The sequence below is a fragment of the Gymnodraco acuticeps genome, unplaced genomic scaffold (genome assembly GCF_902827175.1).
Source record: "Gymnodraco acuticeps unplaced genomic scaffold, fGymAcu1.1, whole genome shotgun sequence".
In the NCBI taxonomy this organism is placed as follows: domain Eukaryota; kingdom Metazoa; phylum Chordata; class Actinopteri; order Perciformes; family Bathydraconidae; genus Gymnodraco; species Gymnodraco acuticeps.
The window spans coordinates 979,405-994,338 of record NW_022992021.1 but is presented as its reverse complement, the minus strand read 5'-3'; the positions used below and the strand labels follow the sequence as shown (position 1 = coordinate 994,338).

General features: G+C 37.3%; 1 protein-coding gene across 1 annotated transcript; it reads left to right on the top strand.

Annotated features, from left to right (window-relative positions):
- The first annotated feature begins 415 nt into the window (after positions 1-415).
- LOC117536532 (alpha-tectorin-like) lies at positions 416-13,969 on the top strand. Its single transcript, XM_034201438.1, has 19 exons — positions 416-506; positions 2,038-2,100; positions 2,628-2,725; positions 3,501-3,728; positions 3,881-3,964; positions 4,452-4,557; positions 4,708-4,837; positions 5,804-6,047; positions 6,848-7,004; positions 7,394-7,481; positions 7,590-7,652; positions 8,249-8,451; positions 9,152-9,286; positions 9,651-9,838; positions 10,131-10,285; positions 10,411-10,656; positions 11,753-11,915; positions 12,012-12,104; positions 13,486-13,969. The coding sequence occupies exons 2-18, from the start codon at positions 2,055-2,057 to the stop codon at positions 12,102-12,104; spliced, it is 2,427 nt and encodes an 808-aa protein (XP_034057329.1). The 5' UTR covers positions 416-506; positions 2,038-2,054; the 3' UTR covers positions 13,486-13,969.
- The last annotated feature ends 965 nt before the right edge of the window (positions 13,970-14,934 follow it).

Sequence of the window (14,934 nt, the reverse complement as noted above, 5' to 3'; positions counted from 1 at the left end):
AGCCACAGCCTCCCTTTATTATATTATATTAAATCAAAACAATATTTTATTTCACTTATCTACTCTTTTTTATTTTATATTAGGCTCGTCGATCGTCAAATGTTCATGATAACTTACAAAAAGTTTTACTATAGTTGATAAACAGCTGATTCTTATCCATATATAAATTGTCATAAATAACATACATATGTCTTTCAAACTGAATCTTATTGTGACACTGATGCTGTGTTGTATATTTGACACTGCATTGTGCACGATGTTATCACGATCCGCATCAGTATCTCGTCAGGTAATTATGCTTCATTTAAAAACTGGAATGTTTCCGTGACGGAAGCCAGTTTGAAGGAACGGGTTACAAAAATCTGTGAGTTTTTTTTACTGTCCTGTAGAGTAAACAAGATTGTGTTTAATGCAACTGCAGTGACAGAGAGGTGAGGCAGAATCAGTCTGAAGTATCTCCTCAAACACAGAGCTGCCTGACTTATCTCCTACAACTCCAGCAGAGGGTAAGAACACCTGCAAAATATTCTCTGCACATTATTTTATTAATTGTACTCTTTCATTAGCTTCTAGGTAAGCTGAATATAGACAAGAACATCATTTTTGGGTACTTTTTGTTACCTTTGTGCCTCACTTTAAAGAGTTGCTCTGATGTCTTTCAGCAAAAAAATATCCACATCAAGACATATCTTGAGAGAGGTCTTTGTTAACCAAACTAAGATTATTTAATTAATCAACGCAGAGGGGGTGGAAGTGTGAGGTGGAACTAACCTTTTTGGAATTGTGTTCACTGTCTTAAAAATATACTCCTATATAAATATTATTTCCACTTTTAACCATTTTCAGTCATGAACTCAAAAATATTTAAACAGTATTTCAACCCATTACTTATCAGTTTACTCCGGTTTTGTTTTTTATTAAAAGAAGAAACACAAATGTAATTGTTTTATTTACACTTATTGCTTTGGGCTATTGTTTTTTCTTAAAGCCAGGGACATTTTTGATGCATTTAAAAAAAAGTGTGCAGCAAACAAAGAAAATAGCATATATTTGTCTCAAGATGTGAGAATATGGTTACATTTGGTGGAAAATAGTTAATAACGCAACTTTGAAGACAGGGTTTTAGATGGGAAGCATTATATAATAAAAAGCATGACATTTTGCTGTCATGTCATTTTTGCCGTAAGATGAACAATGGTGTTAATGGGTTTTTAATTGGGGTGATTCTTTCCTTTAGGGGTCTTAATGTCTGTATATTTACTATTCAGTTTATTATAGACATTTATAGTACCTAGGGTTCAAATTTGAAAAAAAATATCTTCAAACTGTTGCAAAAATATATGCCATTTACATTAACACATCCAAAATTATACTTAAAAAAATAGGCACAAGGGTTAAAACAAAGATACATAATAAATATTCAATAAAAAAGGTAACTGTGACGACCGTGACTGTGTGAAGTAGTGTGGTTTAACAATTGGAAGGTTGTGGTTTTTATTCTAGCTTCTGATTTTTATAAAAGGGAAGGGTCTTATTTATTAAAGTACATTTCTGCTGCTTTATGTTTGGAACAGAACAGAAATCTTGCAAATTTTCTTTTATCCTTTTTTAAAACTATTTCTAAAGGAGTACATTTTCTTGGTGTGGCTCTTTGGTGACGGTGATGTAGGTTTGTCAGTTCAATAACATTTTCTATTTTTGTCAGTATAGGTAAAAATAAAGTTAAAGCTGGAACATGGGTCTTTATTTACCATTTTTAAACATTGATACTGTAAGCAGCTTTATTTTGAATTGGTGAGAGACAAACTTTTGCTAAAAGCTGCAATCAAGAGACATGATTTATTTTGACATAGGCCTATAAGAGAAAACTCATGATCGAGAAACGAAAGTGAAACCTTTTTTTAAAGTATTTTTGAGGAGCTACAGTATATAAGAAGAAACATTTTGATTTCAATATTGCTTACATAATTTGTGTATGAATATTGAAAATATACGGAAATGTAGATTTAAATTATGTCTAATCTAACTGTGTTTCAGGTCAGCGGACAGCCAACATGATCTGCTTCTTACTTTACCTGGCTGCACTCGGTCTGCTGGGAGGTAACAAACACTCAACAAACACTGCAAACATTTTGTATTTATCACCAGCACAAACTCCAGGAAGTTTATTGTGGTCTGCCAAGAAATAGTCCGCCACCTAACCCCCTGTTAAACGATGATTTGTTTTGTTAGCTAGTTAGCTTATATGTGCTATACTAGGCAGATGTTCTTTCCCTGGGACAGAGCAAGCTTACCGTTTCCCTCTTGTTTAGAGTATGCTAAGCTAACTAGCAATTAGCTCCAGATTCATATTTAGCGGACATGAGAGTGGTATCGATCTTTACGTGTAACTATCGGTAAGAATGTAAATTGGCATATTTCTGAAAATGTCCTACCAATCTTCTAACCCCAACATAATTAATCAACAGGGAGAACAGGCACAACTTGATCAGTCCTTTATAACCTTTAAAATTACTTTGAAGACATATGTTTTCCTTTTTTTTCATTTAACAATGACACTAATGCATAAAACTAAACAAAAGACCTACACAAAATGTCAACTTCTTTTTAATTTGTGGAATATTTAGGTACTGCAGCAACAAACCAGATATTTACCAGTTCTGGTGAGATGGACATCACCTCGTGCCCCATCACCTATTATGGACAGAAATACGACAAAGTCTACGTGAGTAATACATATGCCTTTTGTTTGGTCCTTTGCAGAAATAATTAAAACTAGTATTTTGGCACTGGCATAAACCAGAATATGGCGCTGTTTACATTTCAAGAGCGTCATGAGTAGAAATATGTAGTCATATATTACATCATAGCTGTTGGATCGAGTGTCTCTTTCTGCCTGTTTACAATTTGCATAAGTAGGGTATGGAGTCGTTTCTAGGGTAGACGAAAACATAAGTTCAGGCAAAATATTCGCAGGCAATTTTTTTTTGTTTTTGTGTTGTTTATTTGTCAACCCCCCAAAGTGTAAAGGCCTTAAAGGGGATGTGCACATACTCAAACCACACTGTAGCCTACAAAAAAGTACAACAATCAGGCAGCTTCATTAATATACACAGTACAAAATATGGCATGTAACGTTTTGGAAAAGTAAGAACAGTTTTCAAACTTTTCACCCTCTGTCTGAAACCAGAGCCCAGTCTGCTCTGATTGGTCAGCCGCGAAGATATGTCCCGCCCCTTAGCCTATCACGTACAATGTGTTGGAGCGCTAGTCAATAGAAGCACAAGTGTTACGTAGTGATTTCATTGTGTTACACATTTTGTTTTAAATAGGCGTTTCAGGCAGAGAAGGGGGGCATTTATCATTTATCTAATCATATATGAAAACAAATATACTTCAAGCAACAATTTGTTACTGCATGAATAAAAAGCCTTCTCAAATCTAAACTGTTTTTATGAAGGTTATTGATTGGCTGTGTCTCCGCTGTGATTTTTCAACAGGTAGCCTTCGAGTCTAACACATTTTCCCTCTGCTTCAATGGCTCATACCAAACTGGAATTAAAAATGACTGCATTTTCATGTCTGGAGGAACCGCTGACAGAGGAGGCTTGTCAGTTTTCACTAAAGAAATACCAGAAGGATCTGGAGTCCATCGACTTCTGCCCAACCTCAGTAATGCTGGGAAATGCATCAACATAATACCTTTAAAAGACAGTCAACAATCAGAAGTGGGTGTTCTTCAGTCTCAGTGTTACCAGTGTCACTATCAGATATCAAACATGTAATAATAATACATGTAATGAGAAGGGATATTTCAGATCATGGTCATTTTCAACTTGACCTTTTCTGAGTAGTCTCTGTTTCTGTTTCCTGTTGTCAGATCCAACAGGTTGAACTGGGTAACTTTGGGTCACAAGCAATCCTGGCAATCAGGACACACTCTGGATACACAAATCTGCACGTTGTAAGTATAATAACAGTATATATTTAGAGATTTGAGACATCCATGTGTGGTAGAGAGTGTGATGTGAGCTTGGAGACCTACAAACTGCATCCCAATTTATGAGCTATATCTGTTGGTACACTGGATTATTAGGCATTCAGGAAAGATCACATAAAAGTAGACAAGGCTTTTGTCATGTACAAAAGCACCATTGTCAACACAACTTACGCCATGCTATCAGACAAACGACAATTACAAATCAGGTCCAGAGAGGCTTTTTCTCTGATGGTGTAATGTTTCCAATTTAAAATAAATGTATTATCTCTGCATCGTAAGAAACTCATTTTAAGAACCTATTAGTAATAACTTAATCTGTCAGTGCAGGGGTCGTTTTCTTCTAATTCGACATATTTTTGGTTACATGCAACTTAAAACCCCTGGATTTAAGAATTAAACTCTTTTACGACAGCATGTATTTGTGACTAAACTGTTTCCTGGCACTTTTCAGGAAGCAGATGCACAGGTGGATGGTGTTTCAGTTTTTAAACAGACGTATCAGTCAGCCGAGACGAATGTAGGTGTCATCACAGACGTGAGCGGATGCAGACTCGCAGGTTAGTAAACACAATAATTCCTAAAGTGCAATTTTAGGCCTCAAAAAAGCTACATTTGAATGATTTATTTCCTGGGATATAATTGGTTAACACAATACACCTGTAAGTCTGGCACTTAAACCACCCATGTAATATTTTCCTGACTCTTAGGTGTTGTTTATAAGACCAATACAACAATCAGTGACCCAACAACCTGCACTTCTGTAATGTGTGACTTCTGTGGAGTCGCTACGGTCATTAATGACTGCGGTCCAATGGAGCAATGCCAGGGCGATGGGAGGTAAATATTTGAAGTAATTGTACAAAGCAAATCCCTCCAACACATGACATAACAAATACGTCTCTAAGTCAATTAAACGATGGCACAAAAAACAAAATTACGGGGTTTTTTTTTTATTAAACTGAGCTTACAATTAGTCTAGTTTGCTCATAGGAAAATCATTTTGAAAGCAAAGATTTATAGAAAAAACATTTAAAATAGGATTATCGCCTCATGGTTGTATGCCTCCGTCAACCAATCAAGATGTGGTTTCAGTCACTCAGTCAGTCAGAATACCTTCAGTAGTCCCACAGAGGGGACATTTGCATCGTTACAGCAGGAAAGAGCCACAGACAGCTTAATGTTACATATGTTAAAAACAGTTCTAAGTTGTGATATAATACAAATATTGAATAAAAAAGTTAAAAAAATTAAAAAAAACTTTTAAAAATACAAATCCTGTAACAGTTCTTAGGATTTAGCAGCCAGGTATATATTACACAGTTATTAATGGCATCTATATATAATGTATTTGCACATATAGCACATATTGCTCATAGTTTGATGGAATTTAACAGCAGCAAGTTACACAATTTACAAAATATAAAATACAAAATTCCTTTACTATGTAAAATGTCATCATTATATCATTTTGTCCTATTATACATTTGTGTGGACATTTCATAATTAGCATATGACTTATGTTATAGCCAAATAACCAAATAAAAACTGGGACAATTTGCCAAATGAATCTGTTCATCTAGTAGTCAAAGTCTTTGTTGGTTCCAAATTTGAAAGAAATTCCCTGAATTGCTTAAATTGCTGTTAATAATAAACCACTTTGTGTACATTTTCCATCATATGAGTATTATTTTTCCTTTATTTCATCCTTTTTGTTCAGTTTTTATATAAGTGCTTTCCGGTGTTTTCTTCTAAACCAGTTCCTGATGTTGTCATTTTCTCTTTATATCCGTCTGCCTCCCTCAGTTGCGTGTTTAAAACCATGTGCACGGTGACCGGCTCGGCTGTCATCAACATTGTCGGCAGAGTTGAAACGGTGCCGGACCGTTGTGGGTACACTCTGGTGGGACCCTCAGTCATCCCTGGCTTCAAGGTGCTGGGGGTTTTCCAGGAAAGACGCCGGAAGGATGTTAGTTTCTTGGAGCGTGTGATCCTGCAGCTCGACAATCCTAATGTTCAGATTTCTCTGGAACAAGGTGGCAGGGTTCAGGTAAGATATCTACTGCAGCAATCACATGAGTAATGGGTGTAAGACCTCATACAACTCTATACTGTTCAGTACTGACAAACAAAAACACAGAGGATATTCAGACATGTTTGGAATTCTGGCCTTACTGAAAATTGTAAAATCTCTGTGGAGACGTTAAAGACGTACACACACAGGCAAAGACATTGCACATTAGTAAAAAAAACACTAGCCTATGATGGAGGCTGTATACAATGCCTGACTTTCAGCAGGACTAAATAATACTGGCTCTTTGCACACAGTCCAAATTAAAAGAAAATATGGTGTGGTGCCAAAGGTAGAAGTAAGACAAGATATTATGTGAAAAATATGTGTTTTTAAAATGTTCCCCCCTTTGTAAATACATGTATTGCTTTAGTGTCTCTTGGTACAATTGATAATTACACACACGTTCTAATTAGCACACAGAGTACCATTAAAAACAATATTCTCCAAACAGAAAAAGGTCTAAGGTATTTAGTGCTCTTATAATAGGAAATGTTTTGCCTTCATTTGACAGCTATCGTCTTATATATGATCACATTTTGGAAGTAAAGGAAAGGGAGAATAAGAAGGCTAAATATAACTGTGTTCATGCCATGAGAAGAAAACAATTTGCTTTTAGAAATGCACAATGCAAGTGCTGTCATTCCAACAGCCAGTGGGTCTCTTATAAACACAAAGCAATGTGTTTCCCTCATTCAGCCACTGAAATATGGTGACTTATTCATTGATATGCCATTGTTTGTGATGTTTGAGTAAATGTCTGCTCTGTGTTGATGAAGCTGGATGAAAAGGTGCTGCAGGTCAACGGCAGCGCTCAGGTGGTTCACGGTGTGGAGCTCTCCAGGGATCACAGAGGAGTGACTGCTCAGCTATCCAAGTCCCAATACACCGTTCATGTCCTCTTTGATGGCAACACCGCACTGATCCACATGACAGGTACACAACAACACACTTGAAATAGGATCTAAAGACATAATATTCACGTTTGGTAGAGTAATACAAGTTAAAAGTGTTTTACTGGACAGAATCTGCTTTTCACAGCAGACATTTTGACTCGCCATATTAGGAAAAGCACTTTCGTATTTAATAATATTAATGTTGGTTAAATTCCACTTAGCAGAGGTCCTGGCATTGTGCATGCCCGCTAGCTAGAATATATGTACTTTTGTATATACATGTATCTGTTAATAACCTAATTCCGTGCATTTTAAAATACAAAGCTGTGTTTTAATGTAAAGGTTTGTGTCATCAAGCCATCATCTGTTATTATTATATTTTTGTGTTGGTGGTAATAATCCTCAACGTTATCTCCTCAATCCGGCCAGCACCAAGTGAAACTGCTGTGCAGGGTTTATGTGGGAATTCAAACACGCCTTTGATTCAAGAGAAGGCTGCTGAACACTCTGCACCTGGGTAAGACCTCAAACATAATGTCTAAATACTGTAACTACTATTTTATTATTTTTTAAATATAAGGCTGATTGACAGACTTTAATCTTCTTCCGCTTGTTGTCCCATTAGCTGTGGGATGGAATATGCTGAGGCTGCCAACAGTAACATCAACTGCAACCGCACAACTGATTGGTAAAAGATTAAACGCTCTTTTGATTCTTAAACAGGCATCAATAACTTCTACGACATGCTATACCTCAACACTACAGAGATGGCAAAAGTACACACATCCTTTACTCAAGTAGAAGTACAGAAACTCGTGTTTAAAAATACTCTGGTAAAAGTAGAAGTACTGACTAAACTTCTTTACTCGAGTAAAAGTAAAGAAGTATGGGCTTCAAAATGTACTTAAGTAAAAAGTACCCATAACTTAGTGTCCTTGGGCAAGACACTTCACCCTAATTTGCGGTATTCACTGTTACATGTCTGATATGTGTAATATGTAATGTAAAGCGCTTTGAGCATTTGGAAAAGTGCTTTAATAAATGTAATGAAACGCAGATGAAAACTAAAGTAACATAGTAGAAAGTAAAAAGTTGTCAGAAAAATAAGTAGTGGAGTAAAGTACTGATACCAGAAAAATGTACTTAAGTACAGTAACGAAGTATTTGTACTCCACTACTTCCCACCTCTGCAACATTAACATTTGTTGGTGTCTTCTAACTCCATTTACCTTTTTTATTCTTATAAACATGTGCCTTACTGTCATTGATGACTGAACTTTTCAGGTGTAATCTCCTGAAAGAGGCTCCCTTCAGTGCTTGCAATGAGCACATCGACCCGGAGCCCTACATGGCCGCCTGCACACACACTCTGTGCAAATACCCTGCAGTGGATGGTCTTAAGTGCCAGTTCCTGGAGGCCTACGTCAAGGCCTGCAGCCTCCACAGCAACGTCACCGTGGATAGATGGATGACCAAAACCAGCTGCCGTAAGACTGTCTTTCCATATCTTCTGTTTTGTTTAAATATAAACGCATAGGTCTGATATGATCTCCTAAATCAGAGGCGTCCAAACTTTTTTCACCGAGGGCCACATACAAGAAAATATATGAAGGGCTGGGCTGCTCATTAGAGGTATATTGCCTCATAAGTTCAGTTATAAGTTAGCAAAATTAATAAAATGTCCAGAGGGTTTCATTTATTTTGTTAGCAGCTCATTCCTCAAAACAGAAGCCTCAGATTGATTATAATAAGGGGAAATAGGAAGGGTGTCTTCAAGCTTGTTAGGTAAATAAGTTATTGGGCTTTTTTCTTATCAACTAAGATTTGTTTGAAAATGTTCCCAACTTTAATTCACTGAATCTATTTGAAAAGTGGGCTAATTAACACATGAATACTACTGTGTAATATATGTTTACATTTATATTTAAGAAGTACAATATAAGACAAGCACAAGTTTCATTTGTGGGCCATATTCCATTAGACATTATACATTTGCTGAGGCCCGATTCAAAATGGTCCGCGGGCTGTAGTTTGGACACCCCTGATCTAAATGAATGAATGAAATATAAGACAACTTTGTTTTAAAGTTCTGTCGCTCTTTTGATTTACATTTTAGCAGTGGTGTACAATAACTAAGTAGATTTACTAAAGTATTTTCCTTAATTTTTCCCTGGCGTGTGTCTGCAGCGGCTGTCCCTCGGGCCTCCTGTCAGGACCGGTTCTGCAGCGATAATGAGTTCTGCGGAGAGAGACAAGTCGGGTATCCTCGCTGCCTCTGTCGTGCCATTTTTGCCTCCAAGTACAAATCGGAAAATGCTTATGGTGAGTCGGCGAGAAACTCACAATTGACTCAAAATCTATTTCATAAAATTCTAGAAGGAAAAGTCCTCCTTTAATTATGTATGTTGCACATCAACTTAATAAGGCAACATGTAGATCTTTAGCAGAAATGAATTACAAATAAGACCTATTGATATTATGCCACTCTTTTTTTACTCAAAATGTTATTCAGGTAAAAAAATGCACAAACAAGTCTTTCAAGTAATTGTAAATTAACTTAGAGATGTTTTGTGATGTTGAATAATTTGTGCATCTCTCTGAACTGTGCTGTTGTGGGTTAGGGTTAGGTTTAGGACAAGTCATTTCGACAAACGCTAAATAGATCAAATGTTTTTAACGCCTTTAGGTGAGCCGACAGAATGCACAAAGAAGTCTGCATCAGTTACTATGGCCAATTGTCTCTTGGAGGACAAAAGCATCGACTACTCCTTCTTACACCTCAATGACGAGGCCTGCAAAGCTGAAATGGACGAACTGACCCACATGGTGACGTTCAAATTCAACAGCAGCAACTCTTGTGGTACAGTGGTCATGGTGGGTATCTTTTTTATTCAGCAAATGTAATATCAAGAAGCAGCAAATCACCTTCACCACAAGAGAGTGTTTGTAATACTTCTTTGTAGTGCAGAGTTTGGTTACGGGCATAATATGTATAGCCTCTCAAGGAAGCATTAGCATACTCTCAGAACTTTGGTTGGTAGGCAGGCAGGCAGGCAGGCAGGCAGGCAGGCAGGCACATTGTTGATATGTATTTAGGGAAATCTAAAGGTGAATGAAGTGCATCTGAACGTGCAGTGACAATGTCTGATAACATGTGATTTATTAGGCAAACAACAGTCAAATTATCTACAAGAACACCATCATGAGGAGGAACCTCTCCGATTCTGGCATGATCAACCGTCAGAGCCCCGTGCTCATCGACTTCTCCTGTTATTACGCTCAGCCGGAGATCAAGAGCTTGGCCATCAGACTGAAACACAGGTGTGTGAAGGGGGCACATTGTATACCTCCAGAGAAGTCACATTTTTGTTACAAGGAGAAGAATGAGCTTACCTTTAATTTTTGTGTGCAGACTAGTATTGTTAGGATGTATCTTTGTCTTCCAGGGATGTGATGCAGGAGATGACTTCTGGAGAATGGAAGTACAATCTGACCATGAAGGCCTACAGTGACGCTGAGCGTAACAACGTTATCCAGCCAGACACCGACATCCAACTGGACCAGAACATCTGGGTGGAGATTGAGACAGAGGGCCTCGATGAAAAAGTGGTTGTCGTGGTGATGGACTCCTGCTGGGCCACCGATCAGCCGTCGCCAAGCGGAGCTCTGAGATATGACCTCATCACGAACGGGTGAGATACTCAGAAATACTTATTTTGATTAATAATAATAAAGCTTTATTTATATAGCGCTTTTCATACAACACATGCAGCTCAAAGTGCTTTACAAAATGACATATCACAAGTTAAAAATAAACAACAAGAAATTCCCCTCAGATTATTTGTTAAGAACTTTAAAAGATACATGCAGCAAAACATAACATTTGATCAGGTTAATAGACACAAGGAGGTAAAATAATGATAATACAAATAAAATAAATAATGGTTTCTCTCTGACAGATAAGACACAAGACAACTGAGTCGATGCAACAAAATAAAATATAAAACCCCACAAGACAAAGTGAACATATAGGTACAACTTACTGTTCGGAGACTCAGTCATTGGTACATGTTCATATACAAAGCCATGCTGGGTAAACTACCACCTTACATCTGCTCACTGATATCACAGAGAGTCGCTAGTAGCTATTGCCTAAGATCCCAGGATGTGATTTTATTACATGTACCAAGTGCTAGGACTGTTTTAGGCACTAAAGCTTTTATGTGCGCAGCTCCTCTAGCTTGGAACACTCTGCAAAACATTTTGAAAATGAGCATTTTTGTTCCCCTGCATCATTTTAAAGCACAGCTGGATGAAATGATATTCGATACTCCTGGAACCTGTCTTTGTGAATACGTTTGTACCCCTGTCATTATGTTGTATGTGTCCTTTTTGTTTTCTGTTACATGTGTAACCAATGTGCGGCAGGTCTCCCTTGTAAAAGAGATCGTAATGGGATTTTTTACCTGGATAAATAAAGGCTACAAACAAACAAACAACAGAAATAAAAAGATAATAGTAATAAAAATGCCATAATTCTAGTAAAGGTTAAACGATTAACAAATAAAAAAGACCAACGTAAAAAGAAAAATTGCTATTGAAGCATGTTAGATTAATAAAATAAGATAAAATGCTTTAAGACCGATCAAATAAATAAAACAATATAAAGGTAGGTAAATAATAAAGACTAAAAGAGCATTTAAAGTGGGGGGGTTGTTAATAAAAAGCTAATCTAAAAAGATGTGTCTTTAAACCTGTGTTTGTTGTTTTTGGCACGTGTTTGAGCAGCTGTGCTAACCCTGCTGACCAGACGGTGAGAGTGGAGCGCAATGGGTTGGCAACGTCCAACTTCTTCTCTTTCAACTCGTTCCAGTTCACTGGCAGTTCTGCTAACGTCTACTTACACTGCAAATTAGAGCTGTGTGTCACTCAGAGTAACGCCTGCGCCCCGGTATGCTCAATATCTGAATATTCAATATGGAACAAAGAAGCGTATGCTTGTCAAATTTAAGAATATTAATGTCTCTTTCCCGTTATTGCTTCCCAGATATGCAGCCAAGGTGCAAGAAGGCGCAGATCTGCCTTCGCAAAGTACGAGGACAAAAACCCTGCCTTGATCACCATGGCCTGGAGTAATTAGGTGAGATGATTCATCCTTCCAGAACCTCTGATGCCACTTAATAATTAGGGGCAACAACAGAATATCTTTACGAAAAAAAAGAAAAACTTTACGTTTAAGGGGAAAAGATGGAGGTTCTTTAAGCTCATGCATTCAGTCTGTAACATCCACTGCCTCACAAACCTTCCACACACCTGTTCTGCAACTTTCAATCAGGACAAGGAAGAAGTTAAAGCACCAAGTTAGGACCCCAGTAACTATTAAATATGGACAATCATGTGATTAATAGATGAATGATTGAAAGCCCTAGTTTTGACAATTGCTCCATAAAGGCAGATTCACACTATCCGTGTTCGCAAGCTTTCAAGGGTTCGCGACGGTGGAATTTGTCCAAATGACGCAAGTGAATTCATTTACTGTGTCTTACCTAAGGCAGCACGGCGACTGCCCATGTTCTTGTTTCGTTGTAACTCCAGTTGGTGTCATATGCACCTGTTGTTGGTTTGATATCAGCAGAATACATTCTAACAAACTAAAGGATTGTTTTGAAGAGGGGATATAAGAGTAGATTCAAAGATTACCAACATGAATATAATTTGTCTTTAAAGGAATACAAAGCCAGCTAAATAGTGTTGAACTTCTGGCAAAAGAAGTCAGCGAACGCACAACGCGGGAAATATGTACGAACCTTAAGAGTCTAAATAAAATCAAAGAGGAGCAAAAGTGTGGCTTAATTTGTGACATTTGACTTGACATGTAGATCATGGGAATTAAAAAACATCCTAAAGACCTCAGAAATCAAACAAAAAAATGTACCTTTAAAGGTAAGTTTGAGAAACCGGCTCGAGATACACTTGTTATATTCCATGGAATGCTCTTAACATCCCGATAGCAATGAATATCTTAAGTGCTTTGACAACAAATCCATAAAAAAAATGTCATCTGTGGAAGCCATAGCGCTGTAAAAAGCACGACCAATCATCTGAGCCGGCCCGGCTAAAGTAACTGGATGGCCTACCTGCCTGTCAGCCTTCCATCTGGGCACAAACTTATCTCGTGCCCTCATTGGTCATGTGCGCGTTCGTGTGTGTTGGAGGAGGGGCTCTGTGAGGAAGTGGCAGATTTTCTCCGGTTGTGTATTTTCAAATTCTAGCGCACTCGAGCTGGTTTCTCCAAAATCACCTACCCCACCTTTAACCTTTTGTTTCTGCCGTTACTAGACAACTACCTTAACAACATGCAACAAGACATTTCCAAAGAGATAAAAGTGTATTTACTGGAAGAAAAAAAACGAGGTTATTGTCTTACAACTAACATAAAAGGACTGAAGTAAGTTATCTTGGTGAAAAATCTGTTGTATGATAGTGAGTAACAACTTACGGTAACTTGTGTTTCTTCTTAGGTTTTCGTGGAAAGCGACCAATGGGTTCAAGACCCAAAATGATTTTTGTTTTGTCTTTGCCCTGATAAAGAATCTGTGTTCAATCATCATTGCTTTATTAATCTATACAAGCACATATGTTTGTTATTACCAGACTAATACATTGATGTTGTACCTATCCTTAAATTACTTTGGTCTTTGTTGGGTTTCTTGTTGTGGTTTTTTCTCTGAGATAGATGAGGCAGAATGATCTATAAAGCATTGAAAGGTACTGAGTTGATTAACAGAATCTGAGAGAGTGCCTGTAACAAAGCACCAAGCATTACTTGATAAGTAAACACAGCAACATGCATACTGTCAAGGTCTTGCAGACAATGTGAAGATTTGTTTGAGATCAAAACCTGCAACCTCCAGTGGCCTAAAGAAGACAAAACATGCTGTATGCTTTCTACCTTTTTTCACGATGGTGTATAATCAATACAAAATATAAAAACATAAATGGGAATACTTGCTTTGTGGGCTTTTATTTATGTCATGAACTAAATAACACTTTAACAGACATTGTGTGGAACATATCGCTTCAAAATGTCATTTTGTTCAAGGAGTAACAAATGAGACCATTACATGATCTGCATATCAGAGTTTGTTCTGTTTGGTATTGTATTTTTAATATACCCAATGTAGCTCACACACACACACACACACACACACACACACACACACACACACACACACACACACACACACACACACACACACACACACAGAGCCTCATTAAGACCCACTGGGGTCTAATGGCTGTGAACCTCTGGCTAAAAACATTTTCACACCTGCTTTCATTAGTGTCATGATGACATGACTGCAATTATAGGTATATGTGATGCAATCGTTGCTAACTAGACTAATCTTTCAAAGTAAACAATAAACTTAATAATTTTTTAGCTGATGATTTATTTGATGACGAAACATTTGTGACTCGGCATATTTACGCATGATGGGTTTTTGCATAAAGGATCCGGTCAGCCGAATCACATAGAAGGTAATATGAAGTAATTAGATGGTTGTATTTAGAGTTAAATACACCGGAAGAGCAGGGTATGCTTTAGAGCTTCTCTTCCTTGTGATTGATAGCGGCTTACACCTTTAATCTAACTTTAAAAAGTGTGTTTTCAGTTCACAACAGTTCGTTTTAGCATTTTGGTCACCTTAAGATTTCTTGTTTCACTTCGTTTGTACTTAACTCAATCCTGTCTGTCCCTTCTGGTTTCAAAAAAGGCCAAAATACTGAACTAAAGGCTTCATAGTGGTGATACATAATTCCATGTGCAGCAAATGAAAGCAAAATGTAGTCTTAATAAAGCAAAACCTTAAATCAGCTGTAAGGGTTGCATGATAGTCACCATAGAGTTAGTGATGGGCTCCTTTTATATGCATGAGAAAGTCTTTAATTTGATAGTGTTTTATTTTCTT

Bases quoted from the DNA above. Each gene is read 5' to 3' on its own strand.
- LOC117536532 (XM_034201438.1), top strand. From the start codon at position 2,055: ATGATCTGCTTCTTACTTTACCTGGCTGCACTCGGTCTGCTGGGAG. The intron at 2,726-3,500 runs GTGAGTAATACA...ATTTTTCAACAG, and splicing joins AGAAATACGACAAAGTCTAC to GTAGCCTTCGAGTCTAACAC. The intron at 7,653-8,248 runs GTAAAAGATTAA...TGAACTTTTCAG, and splicing joins TGCAACCGCACAACTGATTG to GTGTAATCTCCTGAAAGAGG.